Source organism: Phyllobates terribilis, unplaced genomic scaffold, assembly GCF_046119375.1.
Source record: "Phyllobates terribilis strain yellow unplaced genomic scaffold, ASM4611937v1 Scaffold_3194__1_contigs__length_86768, whole genome shotgun sequence".
Taxonomy (NCBI): domain Eukaryota; kingdom Metazoa; phylum Chordata; class Amphibia; order Anura; family Dendrobatidae; genus Phyllobates; species Phyllobates terribilis.
Genome location: NW_027365948.1, coordinates 52,971 through 78,194, shown reverse-complemented (window position 1 = coordinate 78,194; position 25,224 = coordinate 52,971). Strand labels below are relative to the sequence as shown.

General features: G+C 36.4%; 2 protein-coding genes across 2 annotated transcripts; both read right to left on the bottom strand.

Moving 5' to 3' along the window:
- Positions 1 to 798: 798 nt before the first annotated feature.
- On the bottom strand, positions 799 to 2,616 carry LOC141247623 (uncharacterized). Its single transcript, XM_073669245.1, is given in 11 exon segments — positions 799 to 884; positions 887 to 929; positions 932 to 1,042; positions 1,044 to 1,138; positions 1,141 to 1,209; positions 1,212 to 1,375; positions 1,377 to 1,511; positions 1,513 to 1,855; positions 1,858 to 2,198; positions 2,200 to 2,303; positions 2,305 to 2,616. Coding segments are annotated over 11 exon segments (1,803 nt in total).
- A 7,982-nt stretch (positions 2,617 to 10,598) lies between these two features.
- Positions 10,599 to 16,834, bottom strand: LOC141247622 (uncharacterized). Its single transcript, XM_073669244.1, has 11 exons — positions 16,756 to 16,834; positions 16,155 to 16,287; positions 15,960 to 16,031; positions 15,302 to 15,445; positions 14,581 to 14,652; positions 14,403 to 14,474; positions 14,215 to 14,327; positions 13,359 to 13,490; positions 12,930 to 13,271; positions 11,678 to 12,072; positions 10,599 to 10,913 (listed from the first exon to the last, which is right to left on the bottom strand). The coding sequence occupies exons 1-11, from the start codon at positions 16,832 to 16,834 to the stop codon at positions 10,599 to 10,601; spliced, it is 1,869 nt and encodes a 622-aa protein (XP_073525345.1).
- Between the last annotated feature and the right edge of the window lie 8,390 nt (positions 16,835 to 25,224).

Sequence of the window (25,224 nt, the reverse complement as noted above, 5' to 3'; positions counted from 1 at the left end):
CACAATTTTAATTAGACCTTGATATTAGCTTTATCTTCTAGTTCTAAGGAAATGGATATTGTATTTGAAATGATGTATTCTCTTAAGCATGAAAAATAGAGTTCAAGTACCATCTCTCCTATAGCTAGTCAAATGACATTTGAATAGAAGTATTAGATCTAATTTACAGGAAATTTCAGTAAAAACATATCTTATGATACGAATACGAACATGCTTTATAGGTGAAGTTCACTATGTTGTATGTGAATCTAAAGTACTAATTCGCGAACCTAATGCAACGGTTTTAAATCTAATGCGGTGACTTTCCTATGTTCACGAATTAGTGCTCTAGGTTCAGATATATAACACTATTTTAGTTAAATCAGTTCACATTTTACACCATTAAATATGTTTGATCGTGATGCTAGGCTACACAAATTATTAGTTTATTTTATCTCTAATTTAATGAATTCTACAAGTACGAGAAGAACCAGCGTTCCGTTGCCCATTAATCCGCTTCTCGATCTAAATAATCCAATTTCTTTCCATTTTGTTTTTAAAAACTGTTAAAAATAGGAAAGAACATACATCTGATAAAAGAAGCATTCTTGCAAGATCAGACTATGTTTTTAGGAACTACAGTATGTTAAATACTCGACATTGAATGATAATAGAATAGAAAATGGATACAAAAAGATCAATGTCCTAGTCTATTATAATTTATAATTATGGCTGGAGAGCACAATCATCAAATACAAAACTGAAATCAAATTCTTACCTTTGAAAGAAATTTGATCATTCTTTAGAGTTTATAGATCTTCAACCTCCAATCCAACTCCAAACAGGATTCTTTCTCACTCTTGACCCTCTCATCTCTTTCCTCATAACCAATGCTTCACTAAACTACCCTCTGAAAAATAAATATTCGCCATTAAAACATAACCCAAGGAGTGTTATCAGGATCAAGCTCCCTCAGTTTATCAGAAGCTATCTTCGCCAACCGTTTTTCATTGTGCTTCTGACAAGCACCAAGCAACGATATCCACACTACAGCGTCAGGCTCCCATTGGCATAGTTTTTACAAATTTCTCAGCCTCCTGAATAAGTCCAACTCGTCCATATAGATCAACCATACAAGCATAATGATCAATTTCAGGTAAATTCCATATTTCTGAGTCATTTCATCGAAAATCTTAGCACCTTCCTCCACCATTCCAGCATGACTACAACAGCAAGGATTGAGACAAAAGTTGACGCATCAGGCTGCACATTCATCTTTGCAAAAAGCTCCAATGATTTACTAGATTCACCATGTAATGCATAAGCTTTTCAAAAGTGAGTTCAGGAGACAGTATCTCTCATGCCCATCTCATCAAAACTTGCTTGGACATAATTAGGAGCCGCATCTAGAATAAGCATGAATCAAGGCGTTTGCAAGTAAAATGTCACACTCAAATCCAGATTTGATTACAAGTGAATGAATAGATGAAGTGTATAAATCATCCATAAGGCTAGCACAAGCCTTCAAAGCGCTTAAAAGTAGCAAACCTGTCAGATGGAAATCCCTGTTGATTCAATTGATAAAAAAGTGATAGAGCTTTCTGAGGATCTTGAGAGGCTAGTGTACCTATAATTTCGGTCCATACAACAATATCACGGAGATTTCCAGTGTCTGTAAATATTCTGTAGCAATCATATAAGTTGCCTGAGAGGTTTGAGTAGGCTTTCATTAAGACAGTGGAGACTTCAACTTCTCTAATGAGCCCAGTTCTGATAGAGAGACAGTGTAACTGATAACAATATTTAAGGCCTAATGCAACAGCATCAGTATCAATGGAGGATAGAGAAGAGATTGTGCTTAAAAGTGTGCACGACAAAAACCAATACCATTTCTATGCATTTGAGTAAAGAGTCCTATAGCTTGTGTCCACTGACCACGAGATCCAAACCCTTCAATCAGTGAATTCCAAGAGACAAGATCATGGAATTTCATGGTTTGAAACACAGCCAAGGCCTCATTTTTCTGGTCAGAGTGGTCAAAATTCTTCGAGTACATAGCAATTAGGGCATTAGCGACATAGAGATATGCATCAAATCCAGTTTTGAGAGCAAGAGAATGGACTTGTCGACCCTCAACATACCCACAAGAACTAAGCACACTAGCGTAGGCAAAATCAGTAGGACGGAAATGAGCAAGCATGTCAGCGAAGACCTAAAACACTCAACAGGACGATCAAACTGCCGTACCCGGAAACAAGTGCCGTCCAAGAGACAATGTTTCTGTTAGGCATTTGATCAAACAGTTGGTGTGCGTATTCCAAGTGGACCGCATTTCGCGTACATGTTAACGATGTGATTGTCAAGGACGAGGTTGGGAGGGCGGTCGGGGTGGCGATCAAGCAGGTGGCGATGAAGAGCATCGCCGAGGCGGAGCTGGCGGTGGCGGGCGCAGGCGTGAAATAAGGCTAGGTACGTCGGAGCGTCGAAGGATGAGGTTTCGAGGGAGTAGAAGAGCGAGAGTGCTTCTGAAATGAGGCCATTTTCGCAGAGAGAACGCACAGATTGGTTGGAGGAGGCGGTAATGGAGGAAATACTTCTGAAGAAGACGTACAAGGATGGGCTGCTTCTTCCCAACATCCAAAACCATGGGTTCTACTTCTACTGAATGGAAGCTTTGAGATTCAAAACTACTTGTTCCTTGTCTACCTCTCCTCCAATTATAGGTTTCGTGTACTAATTAAACTTTTACTTATCCCTAATTATAGTTTTGAGATAATAACATTTTTTTTTTAGGAAAAGTGTAAGGTGTGTAAGCCACTTAAGATGTAAAATGCGAATGACTCCATATCGTCCGATCTAGTTCAAACGGACGATCCAGATCAACTCGTCTTTTTTAAATGGCGTATGCGCCTGACACTTTTTCTGTTAGATTTCTTCTTCCCTAATCCTCATCGCTTCGTTCTTCTCCATCGCGATTTTTTCGCCGTCATGGGATGCAGGTTGGTTGATCTCTTCGTTGTTGTCCCTCGCAATTTTTATTCCTCGTCGTCATTGTGTTACTTTTTCTCTATTTTCACCATGGATGGAGGTTGTTCGTCACTTTTTCATGTTTTTCTCTCTATGTGTGTTTTGCCTCTATGTGGTTTCGTCATGGATGCATGTTGTGCGTTACTTTCTCCTCTCTTTTCTCTATATGGATGCAGGTTTGTTCGCTATGGATGCACTGTCATTGTGTTTCTTTTTGTGTTTCTCTTTTCTCTATATGGATGTAGGTTTCTCGAAACAATGAAGAATAAAAATTGAAAGCATCAGACATGCATTTTGGTGTTGCATTGTTCCTAAATCTGAGCACGCTAGTTGACATCAAGCTTTTTTTTTGTTGGACATTCATTTTTTGTTTATCTTGCATTATTTGTCAATTACAAGTGCATTTCTTTCTCAATTATAGTGCATCTTCTGTTGTATGTGTTGCATTTGTGTCCCTAAATTATATCCATTTTTCTTCTCTTGCATTTTTTGTCAATCAAAGTGCAGTTTTTGTCAATCACAATGCATTCTTTTGGTGAACGTGCTGGCATCTGACATGTATTTTTGTGGTGAACGTGTTGAATGAGCAAGAAAGTTGACATCAAGCTTTTTTTGTTGGACACTCATTTTTGTTATTCTCTTGCATTGTTTGTCAATTACAGTGCATTTTTTTGTCAATTACAGTGCAGTTTTGGGCAATCATAATGCATTTTTGTTACTAATTGACATGCATTTTGTGTTGAAATGCGTTTAATCTAATACAATGCAAATTATTTTTTTATAGATGAATCTGAGCAAGATATTCAAGAAGTTGTTGAGGTTTCTCCTGGAGGCTCGTTATATTACATTTCAAATTGTGTAGTTGACATGAAGTCTTTTGTCGGACAATTCTTCCATCTCTATCTGATGCTGCTCTAATTCTATCAAAACTACGCAGAATATTGTGGTTTTGGTGTACGGAAAGGTACGCTTACAAAATGATCTGATGGATCAAACATGCCATTGAGGAGATATTTCTGTGTAATAGGCAAGGAGTTAAAATCTTTGCGCATTAGTAGGTCTGAACACAAGAGGAGGAGGGTAACAAATAGGTGTAATTGTAAGGCTAAAGTAACGTTTACGTATGCTGCGCAGAAGAAGGGTTATGTTGTTCACAGATTTGTAGAGCGTACACACACCGCATGGTTACTGAACAACAAAAGCAATTTTTGAAAGAATAACCGGAAACTTCCTCCTTTCCACCAAGATTTCAGAATCACATGTTTGAAATCAAACATTGGTACAAGCAAACGTATAAGTTGTATAAGAACTCAGTAGGATCATACTCTAATGTGGCGCAACTATCGTTGATTTTAAGAATTTTAGCAGGGATTTGAACGCATATATGTTTGGGTGTGACGCTCAGATGGTAATTGACACCTTATACCGTAAGAAGGAGATGTGTGACGCATTCCATTTTTCCTACCCATCTTGATAATGAAAATCGTCTAGTGAGACTTTTTTGGGCTGATCCTTATGCTAGAAAGAGTTTATCCTATTTTTGTGATGTTGTCTCAGCTGATGCTACATACAAATCCACAGATGATTTCACTTAGCACATTTTCTATTTTGATATAGGTGCATTTTTTGTGCATTGAGTTGCATTTATTGTTCATTGACATGCATTGAGTTGCAATTATTGTTCATTGAGTTGCAATTATTGTTCATTGACATGCATTTTGTGCACTGGGTTGTATTTCTTGTATCCCCTTCCAATTTGTTTCTCATTTACTTTTTTTACGTTTTTCTGTGCAGGTATGACATGGTTTTGTCCCTTTTACTGGTATTGATAATAACAAGCGCTCAATCACCTTTGCGTTTGGCTTGTTATTGCATGAAGACATCCCCTCTTATGTATGGTGTTCGAGAATTTTAAGGAAATCAATGGACCGTGAACTTTCATTATCCTAACTGATCAAGATACATCCGTAAAATCCGCTGTTCAATCTGTGATTACTACTGTTGTTTATCGGTTCTGTATGTGGCACATCATGTTCAAAGTTCCAGTGAAAGTTAAAGTTGATGCATCTGAACAAGAGGATTTCAGGAAAAAGGTTCAATGCAGTAGTATGGAGTAATGAGTTGAACCAGCATGATTTTGAGTCTTCTTGGAATTCAATCATCACTGATTTTCCACCTTGAGGGAAATAGCTGGCTTGAAGCCATGTTTGATCTTCGTCATTATTGGATCCTGCATACTTCCAAGACGTAAAAAGGGGTGGTTTGTTACGGACAACCTCAAGATCAGAAAGCCAGAATAATTTCTTTGTCAACTTTATTGGGGGATCATCAACCCTGGTTGTGTGCATGATGCAATTTGGAAATGCAATTGATTCTCAGCGCTACAACCAGAATAAGTTGGACCTAGATTCATCTACTTGCACCTCGATATTGAAAACTAGTTTGTCGATTGAGGTGCAATGTGCATCGTTGTTTACTTTGAACATGTTCCATGAGTTGCAAAACGAGATATGTGAAGCTGCATTCAGATGTGGCTTTTCAAATTTTGAGAAAAATGATGATGTCAATCATATATACGTCACTTCTAGTGGTGACAAAGAATACATCGTCAAGCATAATAAGTCCCTCAATGAATTTTCTTGTTCATGCAAAAAATTCATGAACACCGACCTCCCATGTGGTCACATGTTTTTTGCTTTTAAAGCAGACCGTTTAGATGCACTACCTGAGAAGTACATTTCGTGTCATTGGACAAAGAAGTCAACCTTGAAGCCGACATTCAATCTTGATGGCTCATTGTACACTCAAGAGTTGAAATTTGATGAAAGAAGTCTCTAAGCAACAAGCTTCTAGCTGAAATGCATAGCTTTGTTAATATCATTGAAAATGATATTGATGCTATGAAGCATGTCTACAATGTGTTTGAAAATGAAAAAAGATCAGTATTTGCAGCGACTTTCTACTTCATCAGGTTTGAACAGACCTTTAAGCAGAATAGAGAACTTTATTGGTCCTATACCTGAAGAATTAGAAAATTCCACCCACCTCCACAGTCAAAGAACAAGGAAAGACCACCCCTAAAACGTCTAAAGGGTATTGCAGAAACCCTTAGGTGATTCACTTTTTTAAATCATTGAAGTTCATTTTTATTTGTTATTGACATGCATTATTTTCTTTCATTTGCGTGCATTATATCCTCATTGACGTGCATTATATCATCATTGACGTGCATTATATCCTCATTTATGTGAATTATATCTCCTTCCACGTGCATTATGTTTCATTGACGTGCATTATATTTTTACCATTGACATGCATTATATCCTCCATTGATGTGCATTATATCGCCATTGATGTGCATTATATCTCCATTGACGTGCATTATATCTCCATTGATATGCATTATATCTCCATTGATGTGCATTATGTGGATTTCAGGTCTCAAGAGCAAAGCAGAAGAGGTTATGCACATCATGTGGAAAACCTGGACACAACTCTAGAACTTGCAAGCAAGAGAATCAAAACTAATAGTTTCCAATATAAATAGTTTTGCTTCATTGAATATAAAAATTTGTCATGCCTAGAACTATTTTGTGTGTGAACATACAATTTTTAATATAAATATTTTGTGCTCAACATACAGTTCATGTTAATGAATTCATTTGCACTCCTTTTTTTACGTATACAATCGACGTCCAGTCTTGTCCAAACAATGATTTTTTACCATGCATTTTTACCAGATTCAAATGCACTATTACCAAATTGACATGCATTTTTACTCTGTTTTAATGTACACCTGAAGTACACATAGTAGAACAATTCCCAACACAATTGACGTGTAGTCTTGTCCAAACATACCATGCATTTTTACCAGATTCCAATGCACTATTACCAAATTGACATGCATATTTACTCTGTTTTAATGTACACCTGAAGTACACATAGTAGAACAATTCCCAACACAATCGACGTGTAGTCTTTGTCCAAACATACCATGCATTTTTACCAGATTCAAATGTACTATTATCAAATTGACATGCATTTTTACTCTGTTTTAATGTACACCTGAAGTACACATAGTAGAACAATTCCCAACACAATCGACGTGTAGTCTTGTCCAAACAAAGATTTTTTACCATGCATTTTTACCAGAATCAAATGCACTATTACCAAATTGACATGCATTTTTACTCTGTTTTAATGTACACCTGAAGTACACATAGTAGAACAATTCCCAACACTTTCCAAGTTACACCTACATTACATCAATATCCAAAGTAGCAATACTATCCAAAATTACATCAGTCTACAAAACACCCACAATTGTTCTAAGCAACATCAACTACTCATTTTCTCTTGGGTCTAGGAGGAGCCATCATTGTATGGACATTCGTCTTCACTTCATTAAACTGACTCTCTATAATGGTGTAGCAATACTTGACCCTCAAGTTCTGCATCTGTTCATGATCACCGAGGTTAAGCCCAGAATCCCAATCCTCCAAACCATTTCCGAAGTAGGTTTCCATATGTCGCATGACAAATACACCACAATCAACGTTGTTGGTTACATCTCTCCAAGGCATTTGCAGCCTTACAACAGGTACATTATTCTCATTATAAAAAGGTGCATCTTTGTCCTCTAATCCATTTTTCTCCAGCAGTGCAATAAAAAACTTCCTCTGCAACAAACATTACATATTTAGTATGATTTTTCTCATAAGAATAGTAAGTATCATTTCAACAAACATTACCATATCTCCAGGAACATTTAAATAATTTTCTGCAAATCTACCTTTCCTCGAATTATCAATAATATCAATTCTTGGGTTCTTCACATTGAAGGCGATGATGTAATAGTGTTCAGATTTCCATATGGGGAATACAAACTGTATTTTAAGATAAAAATATATAATAACTGTTTTTTACACAATGAATAATTGATAAAAATCAAGGAATAAATAATACTTTATCATGCCAGGTCCACTTCACTCATTTGCAACTTATCTGTTTGTTTTGCGTAATCCTCAAAAAATGCATGTCAATCCGGGAAAAAATGCATGTCAATACGGCGAAAATGCATGTCAATATGGGAAAAATGCATGTCAATCGGGGTAAAATGCATGTCAATCCGGGAAAAATGCATGTCAATCTGGGGGAAATCTAAAGTGCAATGCATTTTTTTAGAATCAATCCTCCTGGTTGTTCTGTTGCATTTTTATGTCAATCACAGTGCATTTTCCAACAATCAACATGCATAATTGGTAACGAAAACCTAAAGGTTTGCATTTTTCTCCTATCATTCCACCCTTTTTATACTTGTTAGGGATTTATCTAAGTGTACAATGTCGTGTCTCTCCTTTGTTCTCAATTCTGTTGCAAAACAAAATAACAAACCCCTAAATTAGTAAATGTTAGTCTAAAAACTAGAAATTAACTATCAAAATACATCAAGGTACCTGCATTAGTACCAGAATCATCGTCGCCACTACTTGTTGACATTTTTTTACTCGTTCGAATGATGTAAAGGCAAATAAACCTAATGAAAAAGTTAACGCATGTTAACGACTTAAGAAACAGAGATGAAGTATCGATGATTTTAAAATACCTTGTTTCCTCAACTTCGAAACCTCTGAAGATGGAGTCGCGGTTGTTCGAAGAGAAGATTAAAATCCTTCGTTGCGTTTTTATAGATGATTTGGGGAAGAGAAGGTGTCGATTCAGAGAGAAAAAACTAGGTTTTTGGCACTAGAATGTAATGATTTCGTTTGCATGTTATACAGTGTGAGTTTAAACGATTGGAATTCTACTTTTATTAAACGCGCTACACGCGTTTAATATAGGCAGTTGGATGGAAGACACGTGGACGGACCGGACTAGTTCGCATTTTACACGTTAGTAGTAGTTTGCACCGGAACCGAGTTCTTCTTTTGATAGGAGGCACAACACATTAGAATGGGTAATTAGAAAATGAAATGGTTCATGTGTAATTCGAGATGATCTTCTTAACTATTTTCCGAGGGTCTGTGTCGTTGAAAGTTTTGATCAGTCTGATAAAATCATCAAGTTACAAAGAGTCATGGAGTTGTAGAAGGTATTGAGGCAAGTATATCTATGATCCATTCAAAGTAGTGAAGAATTCTGTCACATGATTACATTCAATTAGCATCACGTGAAAATCAATAAATTTATTGAACAAGTGTTGCATATCACTTACTTGAGCAGAAATCATCGACGGCACGTGTTAGATACGCGTGATAGCATTGATAAGAGTTAAATTGTATCTTTCGATAGCAACTCATTCAGTGTTAAAGTGAGAAGCACTACGTATGCAAGCTATGGCGGTCATGGATTCAGCTTGTGGATTAGGACAATCATGAATACACATACAAGAGAGAAAAGGATCTTGTTATTTTTTTTTTGAAACCCAACTACCGCCAAATATATTACCGATCGATGTCCGCCAAAGCAAGAATACTCTGTGAAAAGTCATTACAATAGATAATAGATACACCATTAGGGGGATTTAGACGCACTGCTAGATGAGCTACAGTATTACAACGTCTAGGAACATGTACAAATAAACAAGCTAAGAACTTTTCTTTAGCTAAACGGATATCGGATATCACACTAGTCATGTATGAAAACTCGGGACGTACTCTTCAAAGCGTTAATGAGACCGAGAGAATCTGATTCGGCCTCCACTGAACTGTAGCCCATAGCATATGCCGTAGTCAAACCGAACAAAAGAGCGAGTCCTTCCCCAAGCATTACTGAGTCGGACATGAAAATGCGCTTAACACCCACATATACCACATCCGAGGCTGCATTACGAATAACGAAACCAAGTCCAAACCTGCCATTACCGAGATCGGAAAGGTCGGAATTAATCTTGACAGTCCCTAAAAGCGGTGGCAGCCAAGCTTTCAAATCCGAGGACTCTACAGTTGGTTTCCCAGAGCAGATATTGGTTGTTGTTTTGTAATCATGGACCGAATCTCTGATAATGAAACTTATATAAATCGAGTCATCAAAATTGATTCTAAATACATTACCATATTCGGGAAAAAGGTGAAGAAAAGATAAGCAATTGTCTTGACTTATCTTGAAAAGAAGCGAGCATGAACAGATTATGCATCATATTTTTTTATAGAATATGACATTATGAAGCATCCATTCGAATGATGAAGAGTTTTTGTCGAATTAGATGAGATCCTGATATTAACCGTGTAAATATAAAACATAACCATTTATACCTTTCATGAGTATCTTGCCAAAAGATCACCATATCCAGAGTACCTAATAAAAATGAAGCACGAAATGAACCAGAACCACATATGATAACTTTTCTAATGACTATTTAGATAAACAATCACTTGTAACCTAGTTCATTTGACACCAATAAATTACATCACAAAATTAGTAGCTGATTAGTGGGGACTGCTTCTACTCTCAACACCTAAACCTAACCATAATCTGATCAACATCTGCAAGCAAAATACAACTTCCATTAGAGATTCATATGAACAAACAGACAAACCATGTAAAAGCTATGAACCAAAGGGAAAAAAAGTGTCAGATTTTGGTCACTGAAATCATCTAGGTCCAGACAACTCCACTGCATGTAGATCATAAGTGGAATCAACAATCCAATCTGAGTTAAGATGTGCTGATAAATCCAGATCCTGACGAATAATTTCGCCTTTCTGCCATTCATCCCACCTCTCAGCTAAACCGTCTCCCTCAAGCATTCTTACTACCTCTGACATTTTAGGTCTGTCCATTGGTGAGCTCTGAGTGCAGAGAAGTGCTACTTGGATTAACTGTTCTACTTCTGAATCTATATAGTTGGTTTTTAGATCAGGGTCCACTAGCATTTCAAGCTTCTTCTCCTTCAATAGACCCTTGACCTGAGAGACAAGACAAACAACATAAAATTAGAATTAGGTTCGCTGAAATTAGATTTTAAAATGCAAAAACTTCGCAGCTGAACCTCGCGTTAAACTAGGAACTAAAATGAGTGGAAAAAAGAAATTTCGAGTTATTTACAAAATTATCACCGCATCAGTTTTTCGTCACTTTCTGTTTTTCTAGTAGATTCACGAATTCATACACTATGTTCACGATTTAAACATTCATAATCTGGGTAGCAAGGTTCGACTGTAAAGTTTTTGCATATTTAGGGTTACTTCGCTGTAAAATTCTTTACTTGATTGTATTCTAGGCGAACAAATCATATTTTTCTTTCTCTATGCAAGTCAAGACTTAATGATCGGTCTCATTTTAATATAAAAAATCAAAAGACCCTTGACCTGATAGAAAACAAACAGCACATTTAAACAAACTGCACAGCTAAGTTGAGAGGATGTTTCCAAAAGACCAAATAAACATAAAGGCAAAGAGAACAGATAAGGATTCATAGTTATACCAAAGAACCATGCTAAGTTACATATCTCTTTTCTCTAAAGAATGTCATTTAAGTCTTCAAAATTTGTTCACGAATACTGCTTTTCGTTATAGGACTTCAAAGCAACTTACCACATATACTCCATTCAAATTTTTATCAAAATTTGGTTTTATTGACTATAATCTCTCTATCTATTGGTTCAAATCAGTGGTATATGTTAAAATTGAGAGGGAAAAAATGGAATTAGATAAGGAAACAAGCACATACCCAATCTAGGAGCATAACATCATCATCATTTGCAAGTCTAGCAAGATCAAAGGCCCTCTGTCCAGTTATCAACTCTAACAGCATTATTCCATATCCAAACACATCAGTTTTTTCTGAAGATTTTCCGGTGGACAAATATTCAGGAGCTATGTGTCCAATTGTTCCACGCACAGCAGTGGTGACATGAGTGTCTTTGTAGTCCATAAGTTTAGCCAAACCGAAATCCCCAACAACAGCCTCAAAATCTTCGTCCAATAATATGTTTGCAGCCTTCACATCACGATGAATAATCTTTGGATCACAGTGGTCGTGTAAATATGAGAGCCCTCTTGCTGACCCAAGAGCTATCCGCTTTCGCATTGGCCATTCAAGGGGTGGCTCATTAAGTGGCCGCTCTAAAAACATAGTTTTTAGATGAAAATGAGTGAGAGAAATGTGGATTCTAGTTATAAAATTCATTTTGGAAAGTATATATGGAGGGTTCCACATCTCTAGAGATCAATTAGTTTCTAGAATTCCAGCAGATCAGTATTATTATTAATTTGGTTTCTCTATTTATTAGTGGGCAGACTAATGGCTAATTCATTACAACAAAAATCTACCAAGTATGTTCCTGCCTAGCGCAATTCGAGAGAATGTTTCATTGAAAGACCAACAAGAGTTACTAAAAGGCAAGTTAAGAGGAAAAAGATACGAAAAAGCACAAATAATAAAAAAAGGCGATCATCTTCTAAAAGGGATACTACCTTTGCTCATCAAATAATATCATTTTAGCACAAGAACTAAGGAATTCAATAATTACCCTATATTCTTACTACATTTTTCTAGAATTCATAGTCACCTCATTTTTTAACCAATCAACAATGATAATTTGCATAGAAAGAGTAAAAATTTACAATTTTCAACTAACAAATCTCAGAACTCACTACCTAAATACCTAAAATGATAAAAATGAGACGCTAAAATGACATTCTTTAGTGAAGGGAGGGAGTAGTTACTGGTCAGTTAATGTTAGTGGGTCAGTTAGGTTCCATGCACTACTTGTCATTTCCTTTATAGTTGTTGTTACTTGTTAAAGTCGGTTTGCAGCAGACTTCTTTATTAAAAATGAATACACAAAAACAGATATTCTCCTCAAATTCCTAATCGTAAGATTCTGACAATTAGTGGTTCCTTAAGATCAGATTCTGACCTTATGTGGGTTCTATCAAAGTACATGTAATATTAAGTGCAGATTTTCATTGTCACATACCTCTTAAACAAGAAGCAACGCTCCCATTTGCCATGTACGGATAAACAAGCAGTCTTTCACACGGTGTCATGCAAAAGCCACGTAGGCGAAGCAGATTACGATGAACAGCCATACTTATCATTTCCACTTCAGTTTGAAATTGCAGCTCGCCGCCAGGTGTACGTTCTTCCTTAAGCCGTTTTACAGCAACCAAAGTACCATCAGCAAGTCTTCCTTTATAGACTTTCCCAAATCCTCCCCTTCCAAGAATATTCTTGTTGCTGAAAGTATCGGTCGCCACCTGTAGTTCGCGTAATGAGAATCTTTTGAGTTGACCAAGATGTACTTCTGGGTCCTCCTCAGCTGCAAAACAATTATATTTGGTAAAATCATACATCTATATAAATATACTGCTTGTTTAGTGAAAGTATGTAAGGAGATCAAACTAACCGGGCACATCAAAGAAATATTCTATTGGCCTTCTACGTCGCCACCATAAAAACAATATTGCGGGAGCGGCAAACAATAAGGCCGCCGCTGCAGCTACACCTCCAGCAATTGCTCCTGTTGCACCATTACTTCCTGAAATGCAAAATAAGAAAAGGTTATAATAAGATCTGACAGTATTCAATGTAGTCAACCATATCACTGAAAAAATATAGAAATTCAGATCAGCTAAGATAAAAGTTAGCCACTTTACATACAAGTCAGAAAAAAATTTGTTGTTGCTTCAAGCTTACCAAACAGCACTTTCATATTTGAGGAGGGCAATGACTATAATCTATCTATGCAATACTAAATCAAAATGAAAAACTGCTTATGTGGCAGCGACTTTTTACACGTGTCAGATTTAACGAGCATCATTACTTTCGGGCTATAGCCACATGGCATCCAATTTGGCAGACATGTGGCAGAAATAATATACCTGTTTATATGACTAGGATACTCTGACTTAATAAAAAGGAAACAGTGTAATTCTTTTATTCAATTCAGTCCACCTACCATATTAATAAGGAAAGGATTATTTAAACACAATCACTGTTTACTATTTATGAGAAAAAGTTACTTATATTGTGGCTCAATACGATATATATTTTACTAACATAATTTATTTATGTATATTTAATAACTATAACATATCTATAAATCATTTCATTTCAATAAAAAAGGAGAAAAAATAAACAAAATATTGAGGAAATCGCGGGTTAAACTAGTATATGAGCTAAACAAAGTATATAAATAAGACCATAATGGATAGATATAAGTACCAAGCTGATACAAGAATGAAGTAACAGTAAAATATCACCTCTGGTTGGAACAGTTGGTGGTGGAATATATGGAGGTGGTGGGGAGAACGGAGGAGAGCCTGGGCACGGATGTCCAGTTACTGGCCCACACAGATCTATATTATTGGCAAAGCTACACTTAAAAAAAGATTGTCAGTTACAAATCTTGTATATTAACCTTAAAGCTAAAGGAGTTAGTTGCATGAACCTGATTGGTGTGAACAAGGAGAAAGAACCATTGTCTGGAACAACACCAGAGAGGTGGTTATTTGACAAATCCCTATAAACAACAATATAATGTCAGTCACTTCAGAGGTTCTTGTGCTAAGCTAAATCAGGATAAGCACAAAGTATAGAGTAAAAATAAGAAAAGTCAAAAGACTTACAAGACTTGCAGTGAAGTAAGATTCGTTAATGACATAGGGATAGGACCAGTAAAGCTGTTGTTGTTCAATCGGCTATCCTTGCACAGAAATAATACACAAATATTATACAAATTAATTACCAAGCATTTACACCTCCATATAACTATGACCAGTACATAATCAAAGTTTTAAATAAGCATTAAAATTAGCAGGCCAAAAGAAATTGACCATGGGTAGAAAACAATGTTTACTCTGTTTCCATCACCCTCACTTCCTGTTCCCCTTCCTTAATGATTTAGAACGGAAAAATATGTTCTATAAATTACTACTCCATCTGATCCAATTTAAGTGTTTAACTAATGATTGATAAGTCCTTAAAATACACAAAATTATAATGACAAACCCACGTAACAAAGTTGTAGATACTTCACCAGCCAATGGAGTATCAAAGAGGGACAGAGTTATTGTAATTTATGTCATTGGAAAATGTAAACTTTATACTTATTTCTCTTCTTGAATTCCTTAAACAACTAACAATTTGGATCTTTTTGAAGCCCCTAAAAAGACAGTTATTTTGGATTGAAGGGTGTAACAAATATCTATGTTATAACAGAATTTCCTCATTTTCCTAACCACTAACGGCCACCATTCACAAGCCACAGTACAAAAAAATGATCTTATCAGGTTTTGGTTGATACTTGCCAGACTGTATTATTTTAAAAAAAGGTTTAGAGATACTCACAGGAATCTTAATTTGGAAAGCCTTCCTAGAGACTCAGGAATTGAACCTGTGAAGCTGTTTAGATACAGATCCAAGCTCACCAAATTAGTCAGATTGCCCAGATCACTGGGAATTGGACCACTAATGTTATTACTATAAAGTTCCCTGCATTAAAGAAGAAGCAATCATTAGCCATAGACATTAATGTTATTACACCGTGTAAAATAAGTACTCCTAGATAAATCTAGGACTAAAAGCTTAAACAGTCAAATTAAAAAAAAGAGAAAAACCAGAAAGCTAATCTAAATCCGCAACAGATAGGAATGACTCAAGAGAAACTGCAATGAGAATGAAACTGATTTGGAGGATAGTAAAAAACAGTATTGGCTCTGATTTTTCAATTACCTTTTCATAGGTAAAGTATTGCTCTAAAATTTTAAGATTCTGCTCACTGTTTGCTATTCAGCTTGAATAGATGTCAGACTAAAAAAGTAAGGCACTACACTTATGTTAGCACAAACAATGAATGCAAATTTAAGAGTGACAAAATTATTTGAGCTACTATACTTAATATTTCTTAGATATATACTAAAACTTGATTTTGTAATGTGATACTAATATAAGAAATGGAGATTTTTAAGATTGGCTACAAATACCAACACTTCACTGGAGTACTTACAGATACTGCAAACTCTTAAGAAGGCCAAGATCAGGAACTAGCTGGCCAGACAAAGCTGCATTTCCGAGGTCTCTAAACATAAGAAGGAAAAACACTATATATTAGACATTCTTAACAATAAGTCAATAAGTAATAGAGTGACAAACTATTGTGACAATGAGAGGTGTATAAATATGGTTTAAACTCATGGCTTACACTCTTATGACACTGTTATCAGTATTGCACGTAACATGAAACCACGTGCACGGGTTAACAAGGGTGGGATCCCAGCTCTGTAAGACATTATTAGGGTCTTCCAAGTTAGTTCTCAATGTGTGTAAAGCATCTCCTGTTCACATTTTATACAAGAAAATGTAATGAGAATCAGCTTTCTGTAAATACAGTAAGTATTTCAACAAAGTAGTAGTAAAGAGCATGAATAAAGACGCACAGTCAGCAACATTACACAGAAAGAATCAAGAAAAAGAATAGAACATCAACAACATTGCAGATCAAGCATTTGAGAAGCTATACTGATGTATTCCAAAGGGACCAAACCCAAAAGAAAATTGAGAGAAGCTAAGTCGGAAACTGCAGATCCAAAGTAAGCAATTTCTCAATTGCTAAAGTAAATTAGCCATTAAATTATTACACTTTATCAGCACTACAAATTGCCTACTTGCAAGGAAGCAGAATGATTAGTACCCCATAACAGCAGCATTAGTAAATAATTACTGCTTCTACTTTTTTCCAGCTGATTTCGCCATCTCCAATTATCTATAGATTGTCGGCAAACTTAAGAACAGCATATACATACCTTCAACATTAGCGACAACAAGATTCAACCAGCAGAGAAAAAGCCAAGTAATGAGCTTCTTCCCACCAATGACTCTCATATCGAATTCACCTCAGATCCAACGGCGCAAACTCGGCATTCAATAACAGAAACGAGGAAGCCTCTGGCCCTCTCACAACCCTAGAAATGGCGAACACGCATTCTCAAAAACACGACACACGAAATCCTGATCTCCAAAATTGAAACAACGAACACTCCAGAAAGCTCGTTGGTCAAACATACAAAGTTTAGTTCGGACCTGTCTCCGGCATTTCTATCCTCTCTGCTAAGAAACTTTTCTCTCTGTAGTGTACTAATCCTGGCTGTATTTGTTGATACTCCGTGAGTAAAAAGGCTAGTTACAGAGTCACAGTACGTAGTCATAATATGGGTAGGCTTGCCCGAAGACGATGACCGAGCTGCCCACTGTACAGATTTCAGTCAAAACGGCTAGAGGTGGACCCCGTTACGTAGCCACGTCAGCTCGATAAATCTGAAAGGGTGGCTATTGAAAGTTGAGCATTACTATTTACTGCTATGTTATTACTCCCTACTCTCTCCCGGCCGGTCTAGCAGACCTCTAGTTTCGTCCTATGTTCTAAAAGCTTTGGCTTTTTGGAAACAAGGTAACATCATGGTCAATTAAAGTGATACAGTGATTGGAATAATATTTTCTTCATTTCGAAGGAATGTAATTAAAATAGTTTTGTTGGTGGAATACAATATTGGAGGTAACAAAATTTTATATAAATTAAGGTAAAAAAATGATATTTAAATAATTCTATTGAAATGATTTAAAAAATAATATTTAGAAAAATAAATTAGTTTTAGTGTCATAATTACATACGAAGAAACATGGTAAAAGTAGAAAAAAATGATAAAATGACATGTATTTATATTTTTTTTAAAAATATTTTAAAATGACATGTATTTTTATCCAAAGTGAGTAGTTAAATAGTTATTTTTAGGACAAATTTCTTGAATACAAATAGGTTTTATTTTATCCAGCGGTTATTTACGCTCATTTTTTTTACTATTTAGGCTCAAATTATTACGGTTTTCCAACCCGCAACAACAGTAATTTTGCGGTTCCGGAACCTGCAACGGCAAACTTGTCACGGTTACCAAACTGTGACCGTAACAAAGGTTGGGAAATTGTTGCAGTTCTGGGAGCCGCGCCCATGGAAATTATTGCAGTTCTTGGAGTCGCACTCGCGATATAACTTTTTTGAAATTGTTGCGGTTCCTGGAACCGCATCCGCGATATTTTGGATATTTTTTTCGAAATCCGTACACACATAGTCTGGTTTAAATATTAAGTAATCCACTAAACCTTCGAAAATTCTAATTACTAGAAATTGTCCACAAACACTTTTTTTTCTTCTCTCAAATTGTACTCCTACAAAAACTCACATACAAACAAAATTTGAAACAAGAAAAATGCAAACTAACAATCAAGATACAATAAACAAAATTTCACCTGTGTTCGATTCCCATGGTCGCACAAATGACTTTGGGTCTTGACTTATCTCCTCTACTGAAGTGATTGGCTAGCAAGGTAGGGGCCACCTTACGTCAACGATAATGGAAAATTGTATTTTCTCCCGTACAAAAGGTGTTTGGTGAAATATCGAGGAGAACTATTCCACTATTTAGTGTATTTGTTGTTAGGAGACTTCTATGCGCTATGTTATAAAGATTTTTGCAAGCTTGTTACCCTATAGTAGACATGATTGAATCATAAATATGTTACAAAAAAAAAATTGCTTCTTTTAATATTGTGAAGCTACATAATAAGAATATGTGTTTGTCGGATGTGCATATACCATAAGAATAGTTTGTACATTTAGTTGTTGTTAGATTAATAAAAGAAACACCTTGTAGGTACTGCAGAGATACTACACATAAGACTTTTCTATAGATTGTGTTTGGAATAGTCGAGAAGATATGATCAGCTTGATTAGAGAGAAACGTAAGGAGTTGATGATGATTATAGTAACTGAAAACTCAAACCATAGTCGAGTGAGGATGAGTTGTGAATTTTTTTGGTGAATATAGGCCTATGAACTTCAATAGGATTAGAAACAACACAAAAAATTTCAATTGTCCATTTCTAGTTGAAGGATATAGAGTGAGTATAGATAAGGAAACCAAGAAGGAGAAATGGGAAGAGATTAGTGTTACTATCGAACACCATAACCATGGCCTTGCAACAGTTTTGTTCGACATTCTTATAGGGGCAAAATGACTGTGAATCAAAAAGACCTTGTAAGGAGGTGGACCGGTATGAGAATGAAGCCAAGATTGATTGTGATTGAGCTTCGACATGTTTTCCTTGTAAATGTCACATCTTTCAAGCAAATCAACAACTTTCAAAAACAATTTAAGTTTGAGGATCTTGGAGATTTAACAGTAACTCAATGGACATTGACATTCCTAAACAATAAGGGGTACAAGTTTTATACCAGAAGGGAGAAACAAAGTGTTGAAATAGACATTCTAATGTTTGCCAATCCAAATTCACTACACCTCTTGAAGCTATTTCCTTACGGTGTTACTATTGACGCCACATACAAGACTAATAGGTGCGTGATTTATAAAGTTTATTTTGCTATCCTTCTTGTTATTTCTTGTTTTTTTACAATAATGGGATTCTTAGGTATACAATGTATTTGGTTGAGATGGTTGGATTTTCCTCCACTTGCAAGACATTTAACATTTGTCTTTGCGTTCATCAAGGGAGAGGACATATAGCACTATATATTTATCATCCAAAGACTCAAGAGGCTATATTCACATGTAGGGAAAAGGCCAACAACCACAGTTACAAATAGAGATAATGCTCTCATTAATGCAATTAATCAAGTATTTGGATATACAAAGAAACATATTTTATGTTGGGTACACATAAAGCAAAACATCTGAGCATATGTCCTTGTCGTTATAAAGGAGATGAAGAGCGTTGAAGATTTGCAAATAAGTGTTGAGGTTATTTTTGTCAAGCACAGAGAAATTATATTTAGAAAGACTTTGACAATTGAGAGAAAAGTGGCACAAAGGCCTTGTTGGGTATGTGGAGAGGACGTGGCTAGATCCATTTAAGGAGAATATAGTCAGATCTTGGACCTACCTTCATCTTCATTTCTTTACCAGAACCAAGAATAGGCAACCTTACATTATAACTTGAACGATCAACATTGTTACATGTTTTAACATAACATATTGTTTTTAATAGGGTTGAGGGTATGTACAAGAAATTAAAAGATGAGATGGAATCATGTCGGTGTGGTTTCAACTCTATTATTAAGATTGTGCATCATTCTTTGGAGCATCAATGTAAACATGTTCCGGGAGGGAATAGTCATTGAGATTCACAGCATGTTCCAAGTGGCATTGAGGAGGTAGGGAGTGATTAGTTTAATTTAACGACCTGGATATGATATGATCAATCGTGTATGTTCTACATTTTAAAAACTATTAGTTTAATTTAACAACCTAGATATATGATCGATCGTGTATGTTCTATATTTTGAAAACTATTTTGGGTGATTTATATGTTTAGTTTTAATGAAAATTGTTAATCTCGTACATAAACATAATTTTTTAAAAGCAAATAAATAGTCGCAGTTGCGGTTTTCGTAACCACAATAGTTTGTATCTAAAAAAAGCGGCCAAGGTTGCGGTTATGAAAGCGACATTTAAAAAAATAGTCATGGTTGCGGCTCTAGGAACGACAACAATTTTTTAAAAAAGTCGCGGTTGCGGTTCTAGGAATCGCAGTATTTTGGTACAGATATCCGAATTTCTAAGAAAATGTCGTGGTTGCGGATCCTAAAACCTCAACAATTTTGCGGTTGCGGATTCCAAAACCGCAACAGTTTGAGCCTAAATAGAGAAAAAAAATTGAGTGTAAATAGCATGAGCTTTATTTCATCAATGTTTCTTTATTTTATCCAGTGTTTTAAAAAACGCGTCTAGGTACTAAGAGGCACCCTAATGTTCGGACTATGTGCTAGTCATTTTTTGCTAGGTGGTGGAAAAAAATCGTCCGTCTAGGAGGCTAGGCACGCCTAGGCATTACGTTTTTTTTCTAGACGAGGGTATGCGCTCTTTTTTTTGAAAGGGGTATGCGTTCTTATTTAGGTTAAAAGTTAAAAATTAATTTCACCTCTCGTTCATCCCACACCTCCGCTTCTCACCCCTCACCCCTCCCCCTATCAACTGAGAACTTTGTCGTCCTTACTACCTCCCACCTCCATCTTGTCTTGTTGTCACCTCTCGTCCCACCGGCCACCTCTCACCTCACCTCACCTCGCCTCTCGTCCCGCCTCTCACCCTTGTTCGACTCTCCCAGTCCCTCGCTCTTGTACTGCGACCAACATCCGCTAAGTACCTGAGACTGCGACTATGACTTATAAATAATTATTTAATATTACTTACGTTGAAACATGTGTTAAAAACTGTAGGGTTTATGCTTGTTGTGGTCTTGTAGATTTTTTTTATGAAGAATACTATAAAGTCTATGAATTTTTGGATGATTAATTAGAAGATTATGTTCTTATATTAAAATTACATAGTTAAAAAAAATTATATAAGGAAATTATATTAAAATATAAAAAGAAGTGTTATAATAATGATCCGTCTAGACGTCTACGCGCTAGCCCCCCTCCCCCTCACAGCCTAGCGTTTTTTAGAACAGTGATTTTATCACATATTTATATGCAATTTTATATTAAAATTCCTTTATTTCTCTAGACATTACTTTTTATATTTTAATGGCAGTTTAGTAGGGATATTTAGGTAAATAAAATTCTACCTTAATTTATGTGAAATTTTATCTAATAACAACTACTTATATCCGGATGAAAAGTTCGCCCCCAACGGTGGCGGCACCGTCCGCTAAAATTTGTCCCTTTTTAATGCATTTACCTACTAGCTATTTTATACTAATATTATATTGAAACTAGAATAAAAAATGCTTATAAATATTATTAAAAAAAAATGCTTATAAATATTATTAAATCATCTTGAATTCTTGATATAGACATTTGTACAAGTGTATGATGAGAATTATTCTCTTATTGTCTTTTGATTTTTTTAGGAACCTCTAACACAGTTTTTAAAATTTATATACTATAATTAAAAAATGAATAATATTTAAATGCTAAAAAACCTCTAATACAGATGCTCTCATGTCAAAAATAAAAGGGAGAAAAGTCCATTAGATAGAGGTTGGCCCAGTTTCAAATCTTAAATTTATTTGTTTTTCCTTTAGATGTTTTTGCCTAGGGTTATTGGTGTGTATATTCAAAATTGTCCTGTGTTCTTTATTTGATATGCATCAATCAATTTTTTTATGTATATCAAGAAGGAAAAATCTACACTTACACAAGGTGTAATAAAAAAAGTTACACAACTTTTCAAGTGCAATGATTCTACAAGAATGAGACACTTGTCTCTTTATACATAGTTCAGTTTTTTGTTTAATATATTGTGTATTTTAATAAATTTAAACTTAATTATATATATATTTTTTATATTTTTATAAATCATAAAATCAAATTGTCTATCTTATAAGATCCATTATAGATAAATTTAAAATTAGATACCTCAGTATTACTTTTTCTAATTGATATTACTTTAAGCTTATAAAAAATTTGAAATTAGTATTCTTCAATTAATAGAGTGATATTAAATATTCGAAATATATTATCAAAATTTTGAATTCAAAATTCATATTTTAATGATTTGTTAAAATCATTGGTAAATAAAGAAAACATACTTGCTAACTCTTCACACAAGTTTATGTTAGGTAATTTTTATGTTTCATTATCATTTATGAGACGACAATTTTATGTTTGAACAAGTACTATGGTGGCTTCACTTTTAATACCTTTCATTATAAAAACATGATAAATCAAAATTATTGACTTGTCCTAAATAAGTTATTTTATTTGAATTTGACAATCTTTACATAAATTGCTAACTCAAGCTTAATTAATTATAATAATTTGTTTTGCTATTTTTTATGTGGAATGAGATTTTAAGATCTAGAATCAACTTTCTTGTGTGGGACACCTGACAAAAGTATATCTGACTTACTCGATAAAATCTCAACCCGAACATGATCAAGGAGACACTTAGACCCGATCGACCAGGAAATTGATGAGTTAAAACTCGAAGTGTGTAGGACGTTTCACACCTTCCCACCCGAAAGTATTAAAACGGCCATCCCAAAGTGCCCAAGCCAGCCCAAGTGGAAAACATTTAAGTAGTCTCAATGAAGAAAGTCAAAATCAGACCAAGCCCGCGATGTTGATGTTCTGAACACGATGGTCCGTACGTTCCATATATTCTATAAAGGAACTGAAAAAGGGCATTTTGGGGGCTTGGGGGGTCAAAAGACCATGCTCCAAACACTCTTGTTCCCCTATCTATCTGTAACCCTACCCGCCAACATCACGACTCGATTACTCTACCCGCTAACTCTGTACATCGCCTACCCCCTTCTATACGCGCCTTCCCTTTCACACCTATATACTGATTTGATCATCAAAGGTTTCGCCTGCTGGAAAAATCCATCTCGCGCTGTCTCGTTCTCGTGCTTGCGCAGGTGGTAGACAAAATCTCCTCGGAAGAACCTCGTCACCAAAGGACACACAACCCAGTTGTCGAGACCCTAGGTCAAACCGAGAGATCGTCTATAAGAACCCGGTCTAGTCCACATGTCGTGGTAAACCGTAGGGCATCGTTGTGCATCAACATTGGCACCGTCTGTGGGAACTCATGCGGGTAAGAAGAAGTTCTCCACCTCACTCGTTGACCTTAAGTCTCGATGTTGATGAGCATCAAGGTGTTATAGCGCGAGGGTGGCGATGAGAGTAGTCCCTCACCCTACGTTAGATGGGCTCTGAGGTAGGTTTAGTACACCTAACGTGCCCCCATATGGCTCTCCCTCCAACCAGCAAAATCATGCACCCTCAGGCGAGAGGGTTTCCATGGGTTTAGTATCCCATGGGTGGAGTACGAACGACGACGCTATTTTATCGAGTGGCGACAACAAGAACAAGAAAGGTCTGGCGGTCGTGGGCATCTCCCGGGTCCGGGTGTTGACTACTCATTTGACAATGGAGTTTATCGGGTGAGCAAGCTTTGCCATGCTAAACCCCCGCTTTGTCTACATCACCCCCTTACCGTGAACAACCCGATCACCAGGGACAAGCCGTTATTCCCGAGTCATAGTACCAAGAGCTTGCGACCATAGAATCCTTGGAGCTTTACGAGGCAACGACCTTTTCGAGGGATATCCTCAAGCCCCGCCCACCCGCTAAGAGACTCCATACTCCCGGATATGAGGGAGTACAACGATGAGGGTACCCAAGCGACCACATCTCCAAATATTGATATGCCATTCTCATGAGTCACGCAAGCCATCATATGTAATACGTTCTCCTGTACACTAACAGGACTCGCCATGGCGTGGATGTCGAGCCTCTCACCCGATAGCGTATCTAGCTTTTGGCAATTGAAAGAGGTCTTCATCTCCTACTTTATTTGATCCAATTTCCTCCATTCCAAGCATCTTCAAAAGTCTTGTATAAATTTACCCAAAAATACTTGAAATACATAAAAGTACGAGTGTAGACTCCAAGTACAAGATAATGTGGAAGTAACTATAAAATATGCATGTAAATGACTTAAACTAAGATATAACTAAACTCATAAAATATGTACAAAATGGACATTATCATCGGCAAAAGAAGAGTATGCAAGAGGTGATGGGCATAATAAAGCAATGGCGGGGACAAAGCCTGACCATTTACGTGAAAAAGGTTCTCCGACGAGATCGTCTAAGTGCACAATTTTGACGATCACTAAGCAAGGATATCCTTCTCGTAGGGATTGTTATACTCGGATTTTAAAAAGAGCCTTCGACTTTACCCCTCTCCAACCTACCAAAAGATGATCGAGACAGTTCTGATGAAAGAGCGGGTTGGAGAATAAGCATGAGGAAGGCAGAGACCCCGACCGCCAACCCCTAGTGAGAAGAAAAGCCTCGTCAACATCCACCAGATTAGTCGTGGATCCGGTAGAAGAATCACCAGAATCGGGGACGCGGGCCCACACACCCCGTCACCCAGCCAAAGACTGGAGAAGTGGCCCAGATCGGGGCACCGATTGGCCCAACTCACACTGATGAAGCTTTGAGACTACCCAGAATCCAAAATATGAGTAGATGATACAAAAAGCACAAGACATACACTCACAACACTAGAGATTGTAAAGGTATGGCCTTCCAAAAGCACCCCACACTCCTGCCACCTTATAGGGGTAATTTCTCACCTGTGAGTGGATACATAAGAATGATATCGGATGGACCCATATATGGAGTCCTCAATCGTTGCCAATCGCATCGGGTATATAATGCAGCTGTATCCGTGTCTACCCGAA